The following is a 13,868-nucleotide window of genomic DNA, read 5'->3' on the forward strand; positions in this document are numbered from 1 at the left end:
TCTCTTAGTTATGAATTACTGATATCAGCTAATCATTCTTTATCATCAGCTTAGTACTTTTATAAAACAAATCCTCCCACATGAATGGAAGGAAAGCAGTTTTTCTAAGACCCTTCCTCTTTTCTTGGGCCTTCTCTGTGGGTAGGGGCTGAGCCATATCCTTGATTTCTAGATAAGTGTTTTATAGGTCAGTACTGTTCGAAGAGCAGGACGCTGGTATATCGTGCTCTGGCATAGGTCAGCTCTACAAAGAATCCAAGGAGGGATAATCCAGTCCAGTGATTCCATTTCTCCAGAAAAGGCTTGCTGTCCTTTTCCTTGCCTCCCTATAATAATCCTGTGACCTGTCTCCCACATGTGAAGAAGTTAGTTTACTGACTTTACTAACTTAGCTTAGTCAGAAGTATTTCATTTATCTAACACAAAGGAGCCCACATCCATACTCTCTGGGGTCAATTTAGTATTTACTTGTAGTCTTAACGAGCACCCTCTTTTCCTCCTGCACTAAACATTCTTCCTCTGGTAATACTGGATTCTGAAAAAGAATGGAACAAAATCACTTTTGATCTCTCTAAAATTGAGAGAATGGGAATCTTTTGAGTAAATTATCGCTTTTGTATAAACTGTTGGTCTTTACAGAATGCTTATTCTGTGCTCCATGATGTGGTAAATTAATTGGGATTACAAAGATGAACATACTCCTTCTAGCACCAACAAGATCTTCATGGAAGAGAGGTAGGGCAATGCAGTGGAAACAGTAGGAACTTTACTGTGAAGCAAATGAATCCTCATTCTGTGAACTAGGGCAAATTACTTATCCTTTCTGGGCTTCAGTTTCTCCGTCTTCAAAAGCAGGCCTGTGAAGATAATGATAATTTTTGTAAAGACCCTAGCAAAACAGCTTGATCATAGTAGGTATTCAGTAAATGGTGAATTATAAGGAAGGCTTAGGTAGATTCTCTTCTAGTAGAACTTCTACATTTGTTGATACTGTTAGCTGGAAAGTCAGTCAAAATCTCTCCCTCTTTTCTTAAGCTTATGAGGATAGGTTGGCCAAATTGTTAGCAACAAGGCAGTGTCAGTGTTTCAACTCCATGTTCTTTGACTAAGTTTCTAAGTGCTTAGATTTCTGGAGCCAGACATTCGGTTAGAAAGACTTTTAATAATTTATTACACAGCTATTTATTGAGAGCTGCTTATGTGCTAGGTGTTGGGACTACAGTGGTAAACAAGGACAAGGTGAGGTCCTTGCTCTAATGAACCATTCAGTATAGTGGGAACCAGACAGACATTAAACATGCCTTAAAGCCATTAAAATCTCATGGGCCCCCAGTTACAGAATACACATGATTCAATACTGACTGATTATATGAGTCCCTTTTTCTTCCACACTTGGGTTATTTATGCATTAGACTCTTTGGAAAATGCCCCTGTGCACTTTTTCAAGCTGTTAGTGTGCAATAGTTTAAGAGATTCCATTCTAGCAGTAATCATGGTTATTATATAAAATGGTAGGCATTGCCTAACTCTGGTTCAACAGGAAACTAGCACCAGACATAAGTTGTTCCATTTTGATGGGAATTACTAGCTTGGTAGGGGGGTTGAAACCATTCTAAACCAGTGGTCTTTAAACTTTCTATTTTTTTCCTTTTCTTGAGACAGGGTCTCACTTAGTCACCCAGGCTGGAGTGCAGTGGTGCAATCATAGCTCATTTCAGCCTTGACTTCCTGGGCTTAAGTGATCCTCTCACCTCAGTTTCCCAAGTAGCTGGGACTGCACGCATGTGACACCATGCTAAGCTAATTTTTTGATGTTCTATAGAGATGAAGTCTCACTGTGTTTCCCAGGCTATTCATGGTCTCCTGGGCTCAAGTGATCCTCCTGCCTTGGCCTCCCAAAGTGTTGGGATTACAGGCATGAGCCACTGTACCCAACCTCTTAACCTTTAGTAGCTATATAGTATTCCCATGTAATTCAGTAATTTATTTAACTACTCCTCACTGATGAGTGGTATAATTATTTTCAGTTTTTGCTACTATAGATACTGAGGCACTGAATGTCCTACATATATTTTGGCAAACTTTTGTGCATATATGTATATAAGTAGGGCAAAATAGGGACTATTAGGGTAAAATAGGGAATATTTGATCAAAAGGTATATTGTATTTAAGATTTTGATAGATATTGCCAAATTATTTTATCCATGAAGATTTTAATTCAAAGTCTGGAGTGGGACTGAGCAATCTGTGTTTTTGACAAGTTTCCTAGGTGATTTTGATGCCTCCAATTTGAACTATTGCCGGATCAGAAAAATGGAGTATAGTACACATCCTCTGGAAAACATCAGGCAATTATGGTTATCTAGGGAAGAGTAAAAAACCTTTTCAGTGACTGAGCTGTAAGAGTGAATTTATCTTAAGTAGCAGTTGCTAGGGATGGCCCATCTTTAGAGAAACAAAGTGTACTAATATTTATCTGGAATATTTTATGTCTTTTTGATATATAATGTAGGGAAAAGAATGTAAAAATTGTAAGGACTTGAGTTTGAACACTTTGCATTTAGTAACTGTAATCTTGGGCAAATTAATGAACTTGAATTTTTCTTTATATAATGATAATATCTACCTTCCAGATTTTTTTTTTTTTTTGAGACGGAGTCTCGCTCTGTCGCCCAGGCTGGAGTGCAGTGGCCGGATCTCAGCTCACTGCAAACTCCGCCTCCCGGGTTTACGCCATTCTCTCGCCTCAGCCTCCCGAGTAGCTGGGACTACAGGCGCCCGCCATCTCGCCCGGCTAATTTTTTGTATTTTTTTAGTAGAGACGGGGTTTCACCGTGTTAGCCAGGATGGTCTCGATCTCCTGACCTCGTGATCCGCCCGTCTCGGCCTCCCAAAGTGCTGGGATTACAGGCTTGAGCCACCGCGCCCGGCCTACCTTCCAGATTTGTTGCAAAGATTAAAGAGAGAGTGATACAACACTTGTTGAGTACCTCTTCTGTCTTCTAGTATTGTATGGCTATCTCTGTCATCGCAGTTTGTCATTTAGCTTTAATTAGTAATTTACCTACTCATCTCCCCATTAGAGTAACTGGGACCATGTTTTGTACTTTAGTGTTCCCAGTCACTAGCCCAGACTCGAGACTTGGTGCACTGTTCTGTTACTTAAATGACTGTGTACATTTTCCATTTTAGTGTTCGTAAGTATCCTAAGAGACAAGTATTATTTGCTTCATTTTACCATGAGGAAATGCTCAGGGAACTTAAATAACTTTCTTAAGATAGCACAGCATGGCATAACCAAAATTGAAAACTGTGTGTAATTTCAAACTAGATAAAGTCTGTGCTTTTTCCATGAATCCACTTTGCTGAGATAATGATATAAGGCATGTTGGAAATTTTGAAATTGCTACACAAGTGTAAGATGATTTTTGTTATTTTAATACTATACTTCAAAAATTAGCATGGTGATTGAAACATTTCTTCTGCATATACTCAATATTCTTCAGTTTGGCTTTCCTGAATTCATGGTATAACCAAGTCTGCCTTGTCTATAAGAATGTAAGTGATCATTTCCTCTTGTGAGTGATTTTTCTCTATATTTTTCTTGCTTAAAATTCTGTCTTTGCTTTTCTTTTGGTGAACTTTTTGATTTTTATAAACACATGGGTTTAAGATGTTTTATATAGTGGTTACGGCAGGATTTTGGTAACATTGGAAGTTTTAGTAGAAGTAATGTCTTCCTGTCTGGTCTTTATCTTCATTTCCGTCTTTCATTAGCAGCCTTATATGGACCCCTTCAGGGCATGGGTCACTGATTTGGATATCATCACATGTCAGCCCTGCTCTTGGATATCTCTATTTTGTAGGTCATAACCACATTGCTTAAGGGTGTGGAAACAGTGAGGAAAATACCGTTTCATAAGTTTTATGTTTATCTTGGCTTTTAATGGCGCTTTTCTTTTGAGAATTGGGTTAGGTTGTTTTGAATATTTAATCCATATATAGTTTGGAAGAAAAAGAAAAATGTCCCCACTCTCTGACCCTTATGTCATAAAATTCACAACATTGCAAAACAGAAATAGCATACAGCAAGAAGTGTTGCAATAGGAAGAAATGTGTGGTTTTACTTATTAGAGTTGGACATGGGAATTTTCCCAACAATTTCTGTTTTGTAGTCTATTTTCCAGACCATATAGGGATATGTGCCCAATATTCTATATAAATTTGTTCATTTTCTGTTTTATTTGACTTTTTTTTTTTTTTTTTTTTTTTTACCTTTGGTAAAACAACTTTGGGTTGGTTTCCTTTCTCCCTCAGGCCTGATGATGTTGGGGATGGATGGTGGATATTGGAGGCAGGCTGCGTTATGGATTCATTTGAGTCGTTGATGCATTTAAGTTTAGCCATTGCCTTAGTGCATGTAATTCTGCCTTTGTTGTTCATGTCTACTTCACTAGCTCTTTAAGGCATGTGGAATTGTGTTGGAAAATGCATGCCTGATTTCCATATTGATGTTTCTTAAGTCTGGTTTGAACCCTGGGAACACAGTTGTAGTCTTCAATGTCTTAGTATTTTTAGATGGAGCTTTTATACTTTAGGGTTTACTGAGATGAACTTTGGAGAGAAAGTCTAAACAGAATAATTTATGACCTGCAGGAACAGAGGATGTCATGTTTAAGAACTGGAAGAACTCTTTTCCTATTAGTAACAGTTGTTGAATGATAATGCATGGAGTGTCATCAGTTTATTTTTTATGTGATTTTTAATGTTCTTATTTAGAAATTGATATTCTTATATTAACTATTTTGTAAAATGTCCCAAGGTATACTTTATAATGGCAATAAAATCTAAGGTAAAATATTATGTAATAAGGTTTCAAAAGTTATGTATCTTATATATTGTAAAATTTTTTTTTTTAGGCATATGGATCAGGCTGTGATATTGTTATTTTGGCAAATGACTTTGAATGTGTACAGATCATTCCTGGTGCTAAACATGGAAACATCCAAGTCAGCTGTGTGGAGTGTTCTAACCAACAAGGAAGAGTAAGGGATTTAATTTCTTTACTAAATGTCATTTAAAAATGTGTTTAATAATCTCAGAATATTCTTACCCTTTTATGCAAAGCTTGTCTATAATTTCTTATGTATTGCTTGGGTGGCTGTTAATAGAAGTTGTAAAGCGATAGGTTTGTACAAATTGTAAAGTGCCATTAAACTGATAATTTGACAATTGTTCTACAGCTGTATGTATACTGTCTTCAGAGATCTGTAGGCCTTACAATACTGTGCATACTGACATTCTGCCAGGTACTACTTCTAGCAGCCATTAAGCCAGTAAGGGGAAGTAAACTTTTATCTTCTCTACCTAGCACCCCTTATGTCCCTCATACTATAACATCAAAGTTGTATTAAGAAATTCTGCAAGTTGTTAATGTCTAATATCATGCTTGTCATATAGGAAGAGATTTGTAAAATCTGTTAGCATAATGAAAGTTTTTTTGTTGAGTGAAGAGTCTTATAGTTCATTCAGGCTTTAAAACAGACGATTTATTTTGAAATAGTTAAAATTTCATCATATGTACCTCTCCCGCAATTTTCAAACATAATGTACATCAAATTTTGGTTGCATGTCAATATGGCATGTTTGCTGTATACCCCAGCAATTCAGTAAGGCCAATGTTATGTAGCCGAGTTGAATGTCTCTACAAGAACAGAGAAGTAAGATTTTTACCTATAATCATTGTAATGGTTTAAACTATCTTAGTGTTCTAGAAATTGTTCTTTATTGGGTAACAAATTTGGTCAAGGATATGTTAAATCAGAATATTCATGTTGATAAATAGTAATCATACACATTTATACTGAATGGTAAATTATGGTTACTTTATTATACCATTTATCCTGCCCTATCCTACTGCCCATATCAAGCTTTAATATTTGTGTAAATGTACCAGTACTTGACAGTTCAGTGATACATTTGACCTAGTATTGGAACACTGGATTTCCTGGTGTTTCCTGATACTCGTTTCTTGTTTTTCTAATTTTCCCCCCAGGTACTCCTCACCCTCAAGCATTGCTTATACTTATTTTAGAAAACACGGAGAATGTCAGATTTCTCTCATTAATTTTTTGTTGCTCTTCTCTCTAGGCCAAGCAAGGTAGCTTAAGCCTGCCTAAAGTTGTATGATAGTTGTCAGAGGTGAATTTTAGTAAATAGCTCAAGTGCCAGTGATAATCGCAACGAACACATTCTCTGGGAGTAAAATTTTTTAAAAAGGTATATAGGCCGGGTGCGGTGGCTCAAGCCTGTAATCCCAGCACTTTGGGAGGCCGAGACGGGCGGATCACGAGGTCAGGAGTTCGAGACCATCCTGGCTAACACGGTGAAACCCCGTCTCTACTAAAAAATACAAAAAAACTAGCTGGGCGAGGTGGCGGGCGCCTGTAGTCCCAGCTACTCAGGAGGCTGAGGCGCGAGAATGGCGTAAAGCCGGGAGGCGGAGCTTGCAGTGAGCTGAGATCCAGCCACTGCACTCCAGCCCGGGCGACAGAGTCAGACTCCGTCTCAAAAAAAAAAAAAAAAAAAAAAAAAAGGTGTGTAACACATTGGTATTCATACCATGGGAAACAGAGCAACTTGTGTTTCTACTTTTCTTGAGCTGGTTTAATGTAAATAAGGCAAAATTGTAGTATCTTTATTGTCTTTGTTGACATCTTCCTTTAGTCTTTTTATCCCCCAGTTCTTGTGGTGATAACTTTCACATTCGTGACTTTGTATTAGTCTGTTATAATCATTCATTCATTCATTGACATGTTGAATGGAATCATTCACAACACTTTTTGCATGTTATTTTAAGTAGCTTTCTGTTGTGGATTATGATTTTTCTTGGAAAGAATGTTAGATGTTAGGTAAGAGTTAAAATCACTTTTTGGCATGACAGTGCCTTAAAAATCATAGGGGATATTTTTGGCAGACCTTAAAAGAATATATACCTAATGGAGTTTTAAAGGTTAACTGGGGTGCAGAGGTGTCAGAAAGGATGGTTTTTGATCTGTGCCCTGTAGTTAAATCTTACCAAGAGGAGGATGAACTTGGAACTAGCCTTCAAGAAATTATTGGAAAACAGGCTCTGGTAGTTTCTAGGAACAGAGGGATTTATGTCTTTTCTTATCAGGTATGTGACATGGAACAAAATCCTCCTGGTCCCTGAATTTCTTGCTTCAGTCCTCTGGAGATGTCTTCTTCAGCTCTTTCCCCCAGGTGTAGTGTATGGCTCCCTGACTTCATCTTGGCCTGTTTTTTCTTTTTTTTTTTTTTTTTTGAGACGGAGTCTTGCTCTGCCACCCAGGCTGGAGTGCAGTGGCCAGATCTCAGCTCACTGCAAGCTCCGCCTCCCGGGTTTACGCCATTCTCCTGCCTCAGCCTCCCGAGTAGCTGGGACTACAGGCGCCCGCCTCGTCGCCCGGCTAGTTTTTTGTATTTTTAAGTAGAGACAGGGTTTCACCGTATTAGCCAGGATGGTCTCGATCTCCTGACCTCGTGATCCGCCCGTCTCGGCCTCCCAAAGTGCTGGGATTACAGGCTTGAGCCACCGCGCCCGGCCGGCCTGTTTTTTCTATTCCTTCCTCTAGATGGTGTCTCAATTGGTATTTTCTGTTTGATGGTATAATTAGGCCATTTTATTTGAAATATTTTTAAGACCTGTTATTAATTGATGCTTTTCTCATGGATTTTATGTTATTTTCACTGGATTATAAAGTTTCTGACAAAGATGTGTGCTTTTGAAATGTATTTTTTAATAGTTGTTTTTATATTAAAAAAATTCTTATGAAAAATGTGATTTTTTTATGTGCATATATATATTTTTATTATCCTTTTTAAGTTCTGGAGCACATGTGCAGAACGTGTAAGTTTGTTACATAGATACACACATGCCATGGTGGTTTGCTGCACCCATCAACCCATCATCTACATTAGGTATTTCTCCTAAGGCTATCCCTTCCCTAGGCCCCCCACCCCCTGATAGGCCCTGGTGTGTGATGTTCCCCTCCCAGTGTCCATGCATTCTCATTGTTCAACTCCCATTTATGAGTGAGAACATACAGTGTTTGCTTTTCTGTTCGTGTGTTAGTTTGCTGAGAAAATGGCTTCCAGCTTCATTCATGTCCCTTCAAAGGACATGAACTCATCCTTTTTTATGACTGCATAGTATTCCATGGTGTATATGTGCCACATTTTCTTTATCCAGTCTGTCATTGATGGGCATTTGGGCGGATTCCAAGTCTTTGCTATTGTGAATAGTGCCACAGTAAACATACATGTGCATGTGTCTTTACAGTAGAATGATTTATAATCCTTTGGGTATATAACCCATAATGGGATTGCTGGGTCAAATGGTATTTCTGGTTCTAGATCCTGGAGTAATCGCCACACTGTCTTCCACAATGGTTGAACTAATTTACACTCCCACCAACAGTGTAAAAGCGTTCCTATTTCTCCACATCCTCTCCAGCATCTGTTGTTTCCTGACTTTTTAATGATCACCATTCTAACTGGTGTGAGATGGTATCTCATTGTGGCTTTGATTTGCATTTCTCTAATGCCCAGTGATGATGAGCATTTTTTTCGTATGTTTATTGCTTATGAGCTTAAGGAGATTTTGGGCTGAGATGATGGGGTTTTCTAAATATACAATCATGTCATCTGCAAACAGAGACAATTTGACTTCCTCTTTTCCTTATTGAATACCCTTTATTTATTTCTCCTGCCTGATTGCCCTGGCCAGAACTTCCAATACCATATTGAATAGGAGTGTTGAGAGAGGACATCGTTGTCTTGTACTGGTTTGCAAACGGAATGCTTCCCGTTTTTGCCCATTCAGTATGATATTGGCTGTGGGTTTGTCATAAATAGCTCTTATTATTTTGAGATACGTTCCATCAATGCCTAGTTTATTGAGAGTTTTTAGCATGAAGCGCTGTTGAATTTTGTCAGAGGCCTTTTCTGCATCTATTGAGATAATCACGTGGGTTTTGTCATTGGTTCTCTTTATGTGATGGAGTACATTTATTGATTTGTGTATGTTGGACCAGCCTCGCATCCCAGGGATGAAGCCAACTTGATCGTAATGGACAAGCTTTTTGATGTGCTGCTGGATTTGGTATGTCAGTATTTTATTGAGGATTTTTGCATCAATGTTTATCAGCCATAGTGGCGTAAAATTTTCTTTTCTGGTTGTGTCTTTGCCAGGTTTTGGTATCAGGATGATGCTGGCCTCATAAAATGAGTTAGGGAGGATTCCCTCTTTTTTTTATTGTTTGGAATAGTTTCAGAAGGAATGGTACCAGCTCCTTTTTGTACCTCTGGTAGAATTCGGTTGTGAATCCGTCTGGTCCTGGACTTTTTTGGTTGGTAGGCTATTAATTACTGCCTCAATTTCAGAACTTGTTATTGGTCTATTCAGGGATTCAACTTCTTCCTGGTTTAGTCTTGGGAGGGTGTATGTGTCCAGGAATTTATCCATTTCTTCAAGATTTTCTAGTTCATCTGTGTAGAGGTGTTTATAATATTCTCTGATAGTAATTTGTGTTTCTGTGGGATCGCTGGTGATATCCTCTTTATCATTTTTTAATGTGTCTATTTGATTCTTTTCTGTTTATTAGTCTGGCTAGCAGTCTATGTATTTTGTATTTTGTTAATCTTTTCAAAGACCAGTTCCTGGATTCACTGATTTTTTTGAAGGGTTTTTTGTGTCTCTATCTCCTTCAGTTCTGCTCTGATCTTAGTTATTTCTTGTCTTCTGCTAGCTTTTGAATATGTTTGCTCTTGCTTCTCTAGTTCTTTTAATTGTGATGTTAGGATGTCGATTTTAGATCTTTCCTGCTTTCTCTTGTGGGCATTTAGTGCTATAAATTTCACTCTACACACTGCTTTAAATGTGTCCCAGAGATTCTGGTATGTTGTGTCTTTGTTCTCATTGGTTTCAGAGAACATCTTTATTTCTGCCTTCATTTTGTTATTTACCCAGTAGTCATTCAGGAGCAGATTGTTCAGTTTCCATGTAGTTGTGAGATTTTGAGTAAATTTCTTAATCCTGAGTTCTGATTTGATTGCCCTGTGGTCTGAGAGACTCTTTGTTATGGTTTCCATTCTTTTGCATTTGCTGAGGAGTATTTTACTTCCAATTATGTGGTCAGTTTTAGAATAAGTGTGATGTGGTGCTGAGAAGAATGTATACCCTGTTGATTGGGGTGGAGAGTTCTGTAGATGTCTATTAGGTCTACTTGGTGCAGAACTGAGTTCAAGCCCTGGTATCCTTGTTAATTTTCTGTCTTGTTGATCTGTCTAATATTGACAGTGGAGTGTTAAAGCCTCCCACTATTATCGTTTGGGAGTCTAAGTCTCTTTGTAGGTGTTTAAGAACTTGCTTTATGTATCTGGGTGCCCCTGCATTGGGTGCATATATATTTAGGATAGTTAGCTCTTCTTGTTGAATTGATCCCTTTGCCATTATGTAATGCCATTCTTTGTCTCTTTTGATCTTTGTTGGTTTAAAGTCTGTTTTATCAGACTATGATTGCAATCCCTGCTTTTTTTTTGCTTTCTATTTTCTTGGTAAATCTTCCTCCATCCCTTTATTTTGAGCCTATATGCTTCTCTGCATGTGAGATGGGCCTCCTGAATACAGCACACTGATAGGTCTTGACTCTTTATCCAGTTTGCCAGTCTGTGTCTTTTAAGTGGGGCATTTAGCTCGTTTACATTTAAGGTTAATATTGTGATGTGTGAATTTGATCCTGTCATTATGATGCTAGCTGATTATTTTGCCTGTTGGTTGATGTAGTTTTTTCATAGCATTGATGGTCTTTAAAATTTGGTATGTTTTTGCAGTGGTTGATACCAGTTGTTCCTTTCCATGTTTAGTGCTTCCTTCAGAGCTCTTGTAAGGCAGGCCTGGTGGTAACAAAATCTCTCAGCATTTGCTTGTCTGTAAAGGATTTTATTTCTCCTTCGCTTAAGAAACTTAGTTTGGCTGGATATGAAATTCTGGATTGAAAATTCTTCTCTTTAAGAATGTTGAATATTGGCCCCCACTGTCTTCTGGCTTGTAGGGTTTCTTCCCAGAGATCTGCTGTTAGTCTGACGGGCTTCCCTTTGTGGGTAACCCGACCTTCTCTCTGGCTGCCCTTAACATTTTTTCCTTCATTTCAACCTTGGTTAATCTGACAATTATGTGTGTTGAGGTTGCTCTTCTCGAGGAATATCTTTGTGGTGTTCTCTGTATTTCCTCAATTTGAATGTTGGCCTGTCTTTCTAGGTTGGGGAAGCTCTGCTGGATAATATCCTGGAGAGTGTTTTCCAACTTGGTTCCATTCTCCCCGTCACTTTCAGGTACACCAATCAAACGTAGATTTTGTCTTTTCACATAGTCCCATATTTCTTGAAGGCTTTGTTCGTTTCTTTTCACTCTTTTTTCTCTAATCTTGTCTTCTCGCTTTATTTCATTGAGTCGATCTTTAATCTCTGATATCCTTTCTTCTGCTTGACCGATTCAGCTATTGATAATTTGTGTATGTTTCATGAAGTTCTCGTGCTGTGTTTTTCTACTCCATCGGGTCATTTATGTTCCTCTCTAAGCTGGTTACTCTAGTTAGCAATTCATCTAACCTTTTTTGAAGGTTCTTAGCTTCCTTTCATTGGTTTAGAATATGCTCCTTTAGCTCGGAGGAGTTTGTTATTACCCACCTTCTGAAGCCTACTTCTGTCAATTTGTCATTCTCCATCCAGTTTTGTTCCCTTGCTGGTGAGGATTTGTGATTCTTTGGAGGAGAAGAGGTGTTTTGGTGTTGGGAATTTTCAGCCTTTTTGCACTGGTTTCTCCCCATCTTCATGGATTTATCTACCTTTTTTCTTTGATGTTGGTGATGTTGATAGTCTTCCTTTCTGTTTGTTAGTTTTCCTTCTAACAGTTGGGCCCCTCTGCTGCAGGTCTGCTGAAGTTTGCTGGAGGTCCACTCCAGACCCTGTTTGCCTGGGTATCACCAGTGGAGGCTGCAGAACAAAGATTGCTGCCTGTTTCTTCCTCTGGGAGATGCTAGGCAGAGCTATCCTGTAGGAGGTGTCTGTTGGCCCCTACTGGGAGGTGTCTCCCAGTCTGGATACACGGGGGGTCAGGGACCCACTTGAGGAGGCAGTCTGTCCTGCATGAGAGCTCGAGTGCTGTGCTGGGAGAACTGCTGCTCTCTTTAGAGCTGTCAGGCAGGGACGTTTAAGTCTGCTGAAGCTGCACCCACAATCACCCTTTCCCCCAGGGGCTCTGTCTCAGGGAGCTGTTGGTGGGCTCTGCTTAGTTCAGACTTCCCGGCAGCTTTGTTTACACTGTGAGGGTAAAACCACCTACTCAAGCCTCAGCAATGGAGGATGCACCTCCCCCAGCCAAGCTCGAGCATCCCAGGTCGACCTCAGACTGCTGTAATAGCGGCGAGAATTTCAAGCCACTGGATCTTAGCTTGCTGGGCTTCGTGGGGGTGGGACCCGCTGAGCCAGGCACCAGAGAAAATTTCCTGTTCTGCCGGTTGTGAAGACCGTGGGAAAAGTGCAGTATCTGGGCCAGAGTGTTCTGTCCCTCCCGGTACAGTCTCTCACAGCTTTCCTTCGCTAGGAAAGGGAAATACCCCAACCCCTTACATTTCCCGTGTGAGACAATGCCCCACCCTGCTTCAGCTCACTTTCCGTGGGTTGCACCCACTGTTCAGCCAGTCCCAGTGAGATGAACCTGGTACCTCAGCTGGAAATGCAGGAATCACCCGCTTTCTGCATCCATCTCGTTGGGAGCTGCAGACCAGAGCTGTTCCTATTCGGCCATCTTGCCAGCTGTCCATCCAAATATGATCTGTTTGAATAGATCAGCCTTGTATTTGATGTGTAAAATAAAGCCTGCTGAATTTTTTGATAACAGAGGAGAGACTCTTAACTCCAGTACACTTCCAGGTATATTTATGGAAGGAAATAAACCATGAATACTGTATTGAGATTATATTATATGTAATCAGTTTATACATTATTATGAAAAGGAAGATAACTTTATTTTACCCTTTTCTAGATATTAATGCTATATTTATTCTTTTTTAGATTGCAGCTTCATATGGTAATGCTGTTTGTATATTTGAGCCCTTGGGCATAAATTCTCATAAAAGAAATTGTGTAAGTATTAACCAATAATAGAATACTTTTAGAATCTAGTTAACTTTAGAATCCAGTTGATGTTAATAAAGGCTCCTTAGGAGCTAGTGCTGAACATAGACTAGAGTATCAGTGAAAAATTGGTCTAGTGCTTTATGTAAGGATCCTTACATTCACTGGGGATACATCCCTAGTGCTTTTAGAAACCCAAGTCTCTAGAATATTGCAAATTGAGATTTCCTGTGTTAATTGAGAGCTACCCTAGTTTGAACTACTCTTATTTCTTATCTGGATTACTAATCTCTATCTGATATCTGGTTTCCTACTGCCTTCAACCCCAGTCTCTATTCTCAGTAGAGCAGGTCATGCCATTTCTCTGCCTAAAAGTTTGTAATGGTTCCATATTTCTCTCTCTCTCTCTCTTTTTTTTTTTTTTTTTGAGACAGGGTCTCACTCTCCCTAGGCTGGAGTGCAGTGGCATGATCACTGCTCACTGCAGCCTCAACCTGTCAAGTGATCCTCCCACCTCAGCCTCCTAAGTAGCTGGGACTACAGGCATGCACCACCATGGCCAGCTGATTTTTAAATTTTTTGTAGAGATGGGGTTTCCCTGTGTTGCTCAGGCTGGTCTTGAACTCTGGGGCTAAGCGATCCTCCCACCTCAGCCTCCCAAAGTGCTGGGA

General features: G+C 39.3%; 1 protein-coding gene across 7 annotated transcripts in view; it reads left to right on the forward strand.

Moving 5' to 3' along the window:
• Positions 1 to 13,868, forward strand: part of DMXL2 (Dmx like 2) — a 187,741-nt gene that overhangs the window by 40,078 nt on the left and 133,795 nt on the right. For all 7 annotated transcript variants that reach the window (XR_004431994.1, XR_004431995.1, XM_033190115.1 and 4 more), the window contains exons 2-3: positions 4,920 to 5,045; positions 13,135 to 13,206. Coding sequence is in view for 5 of the 7 variants with exons in the window: in XM_033190115.1 (XP_033046006.1) it covers positions 4,920 to 5,045; positions 13,135 to 13,206 (198 nt within the window). In the remaining 2 variants the exon portion in view is untranslated. The remainder of the gene's footprint in view (positions 1 to 4,919; positions 5,046 to 13,134; positions 13,207 to 13,868) is intronic.

Source organism: Trachypithecus francoisi, unplaced genomic scaffold, assembly GCF_009764315.1.
Source record: "Trachypithecus francoisi isolate TF-2019V2 unplaced genomic scaffold, Tfra_2.0 Lachesis_group3, whole genome shotgun sequence".
Lineage (NCBI taxonomy): Eukaryota > Metazoa > Chordata > Mammalia > Primates > Cercopithecidae > Trachypithecus > Trachypithecus francoisi.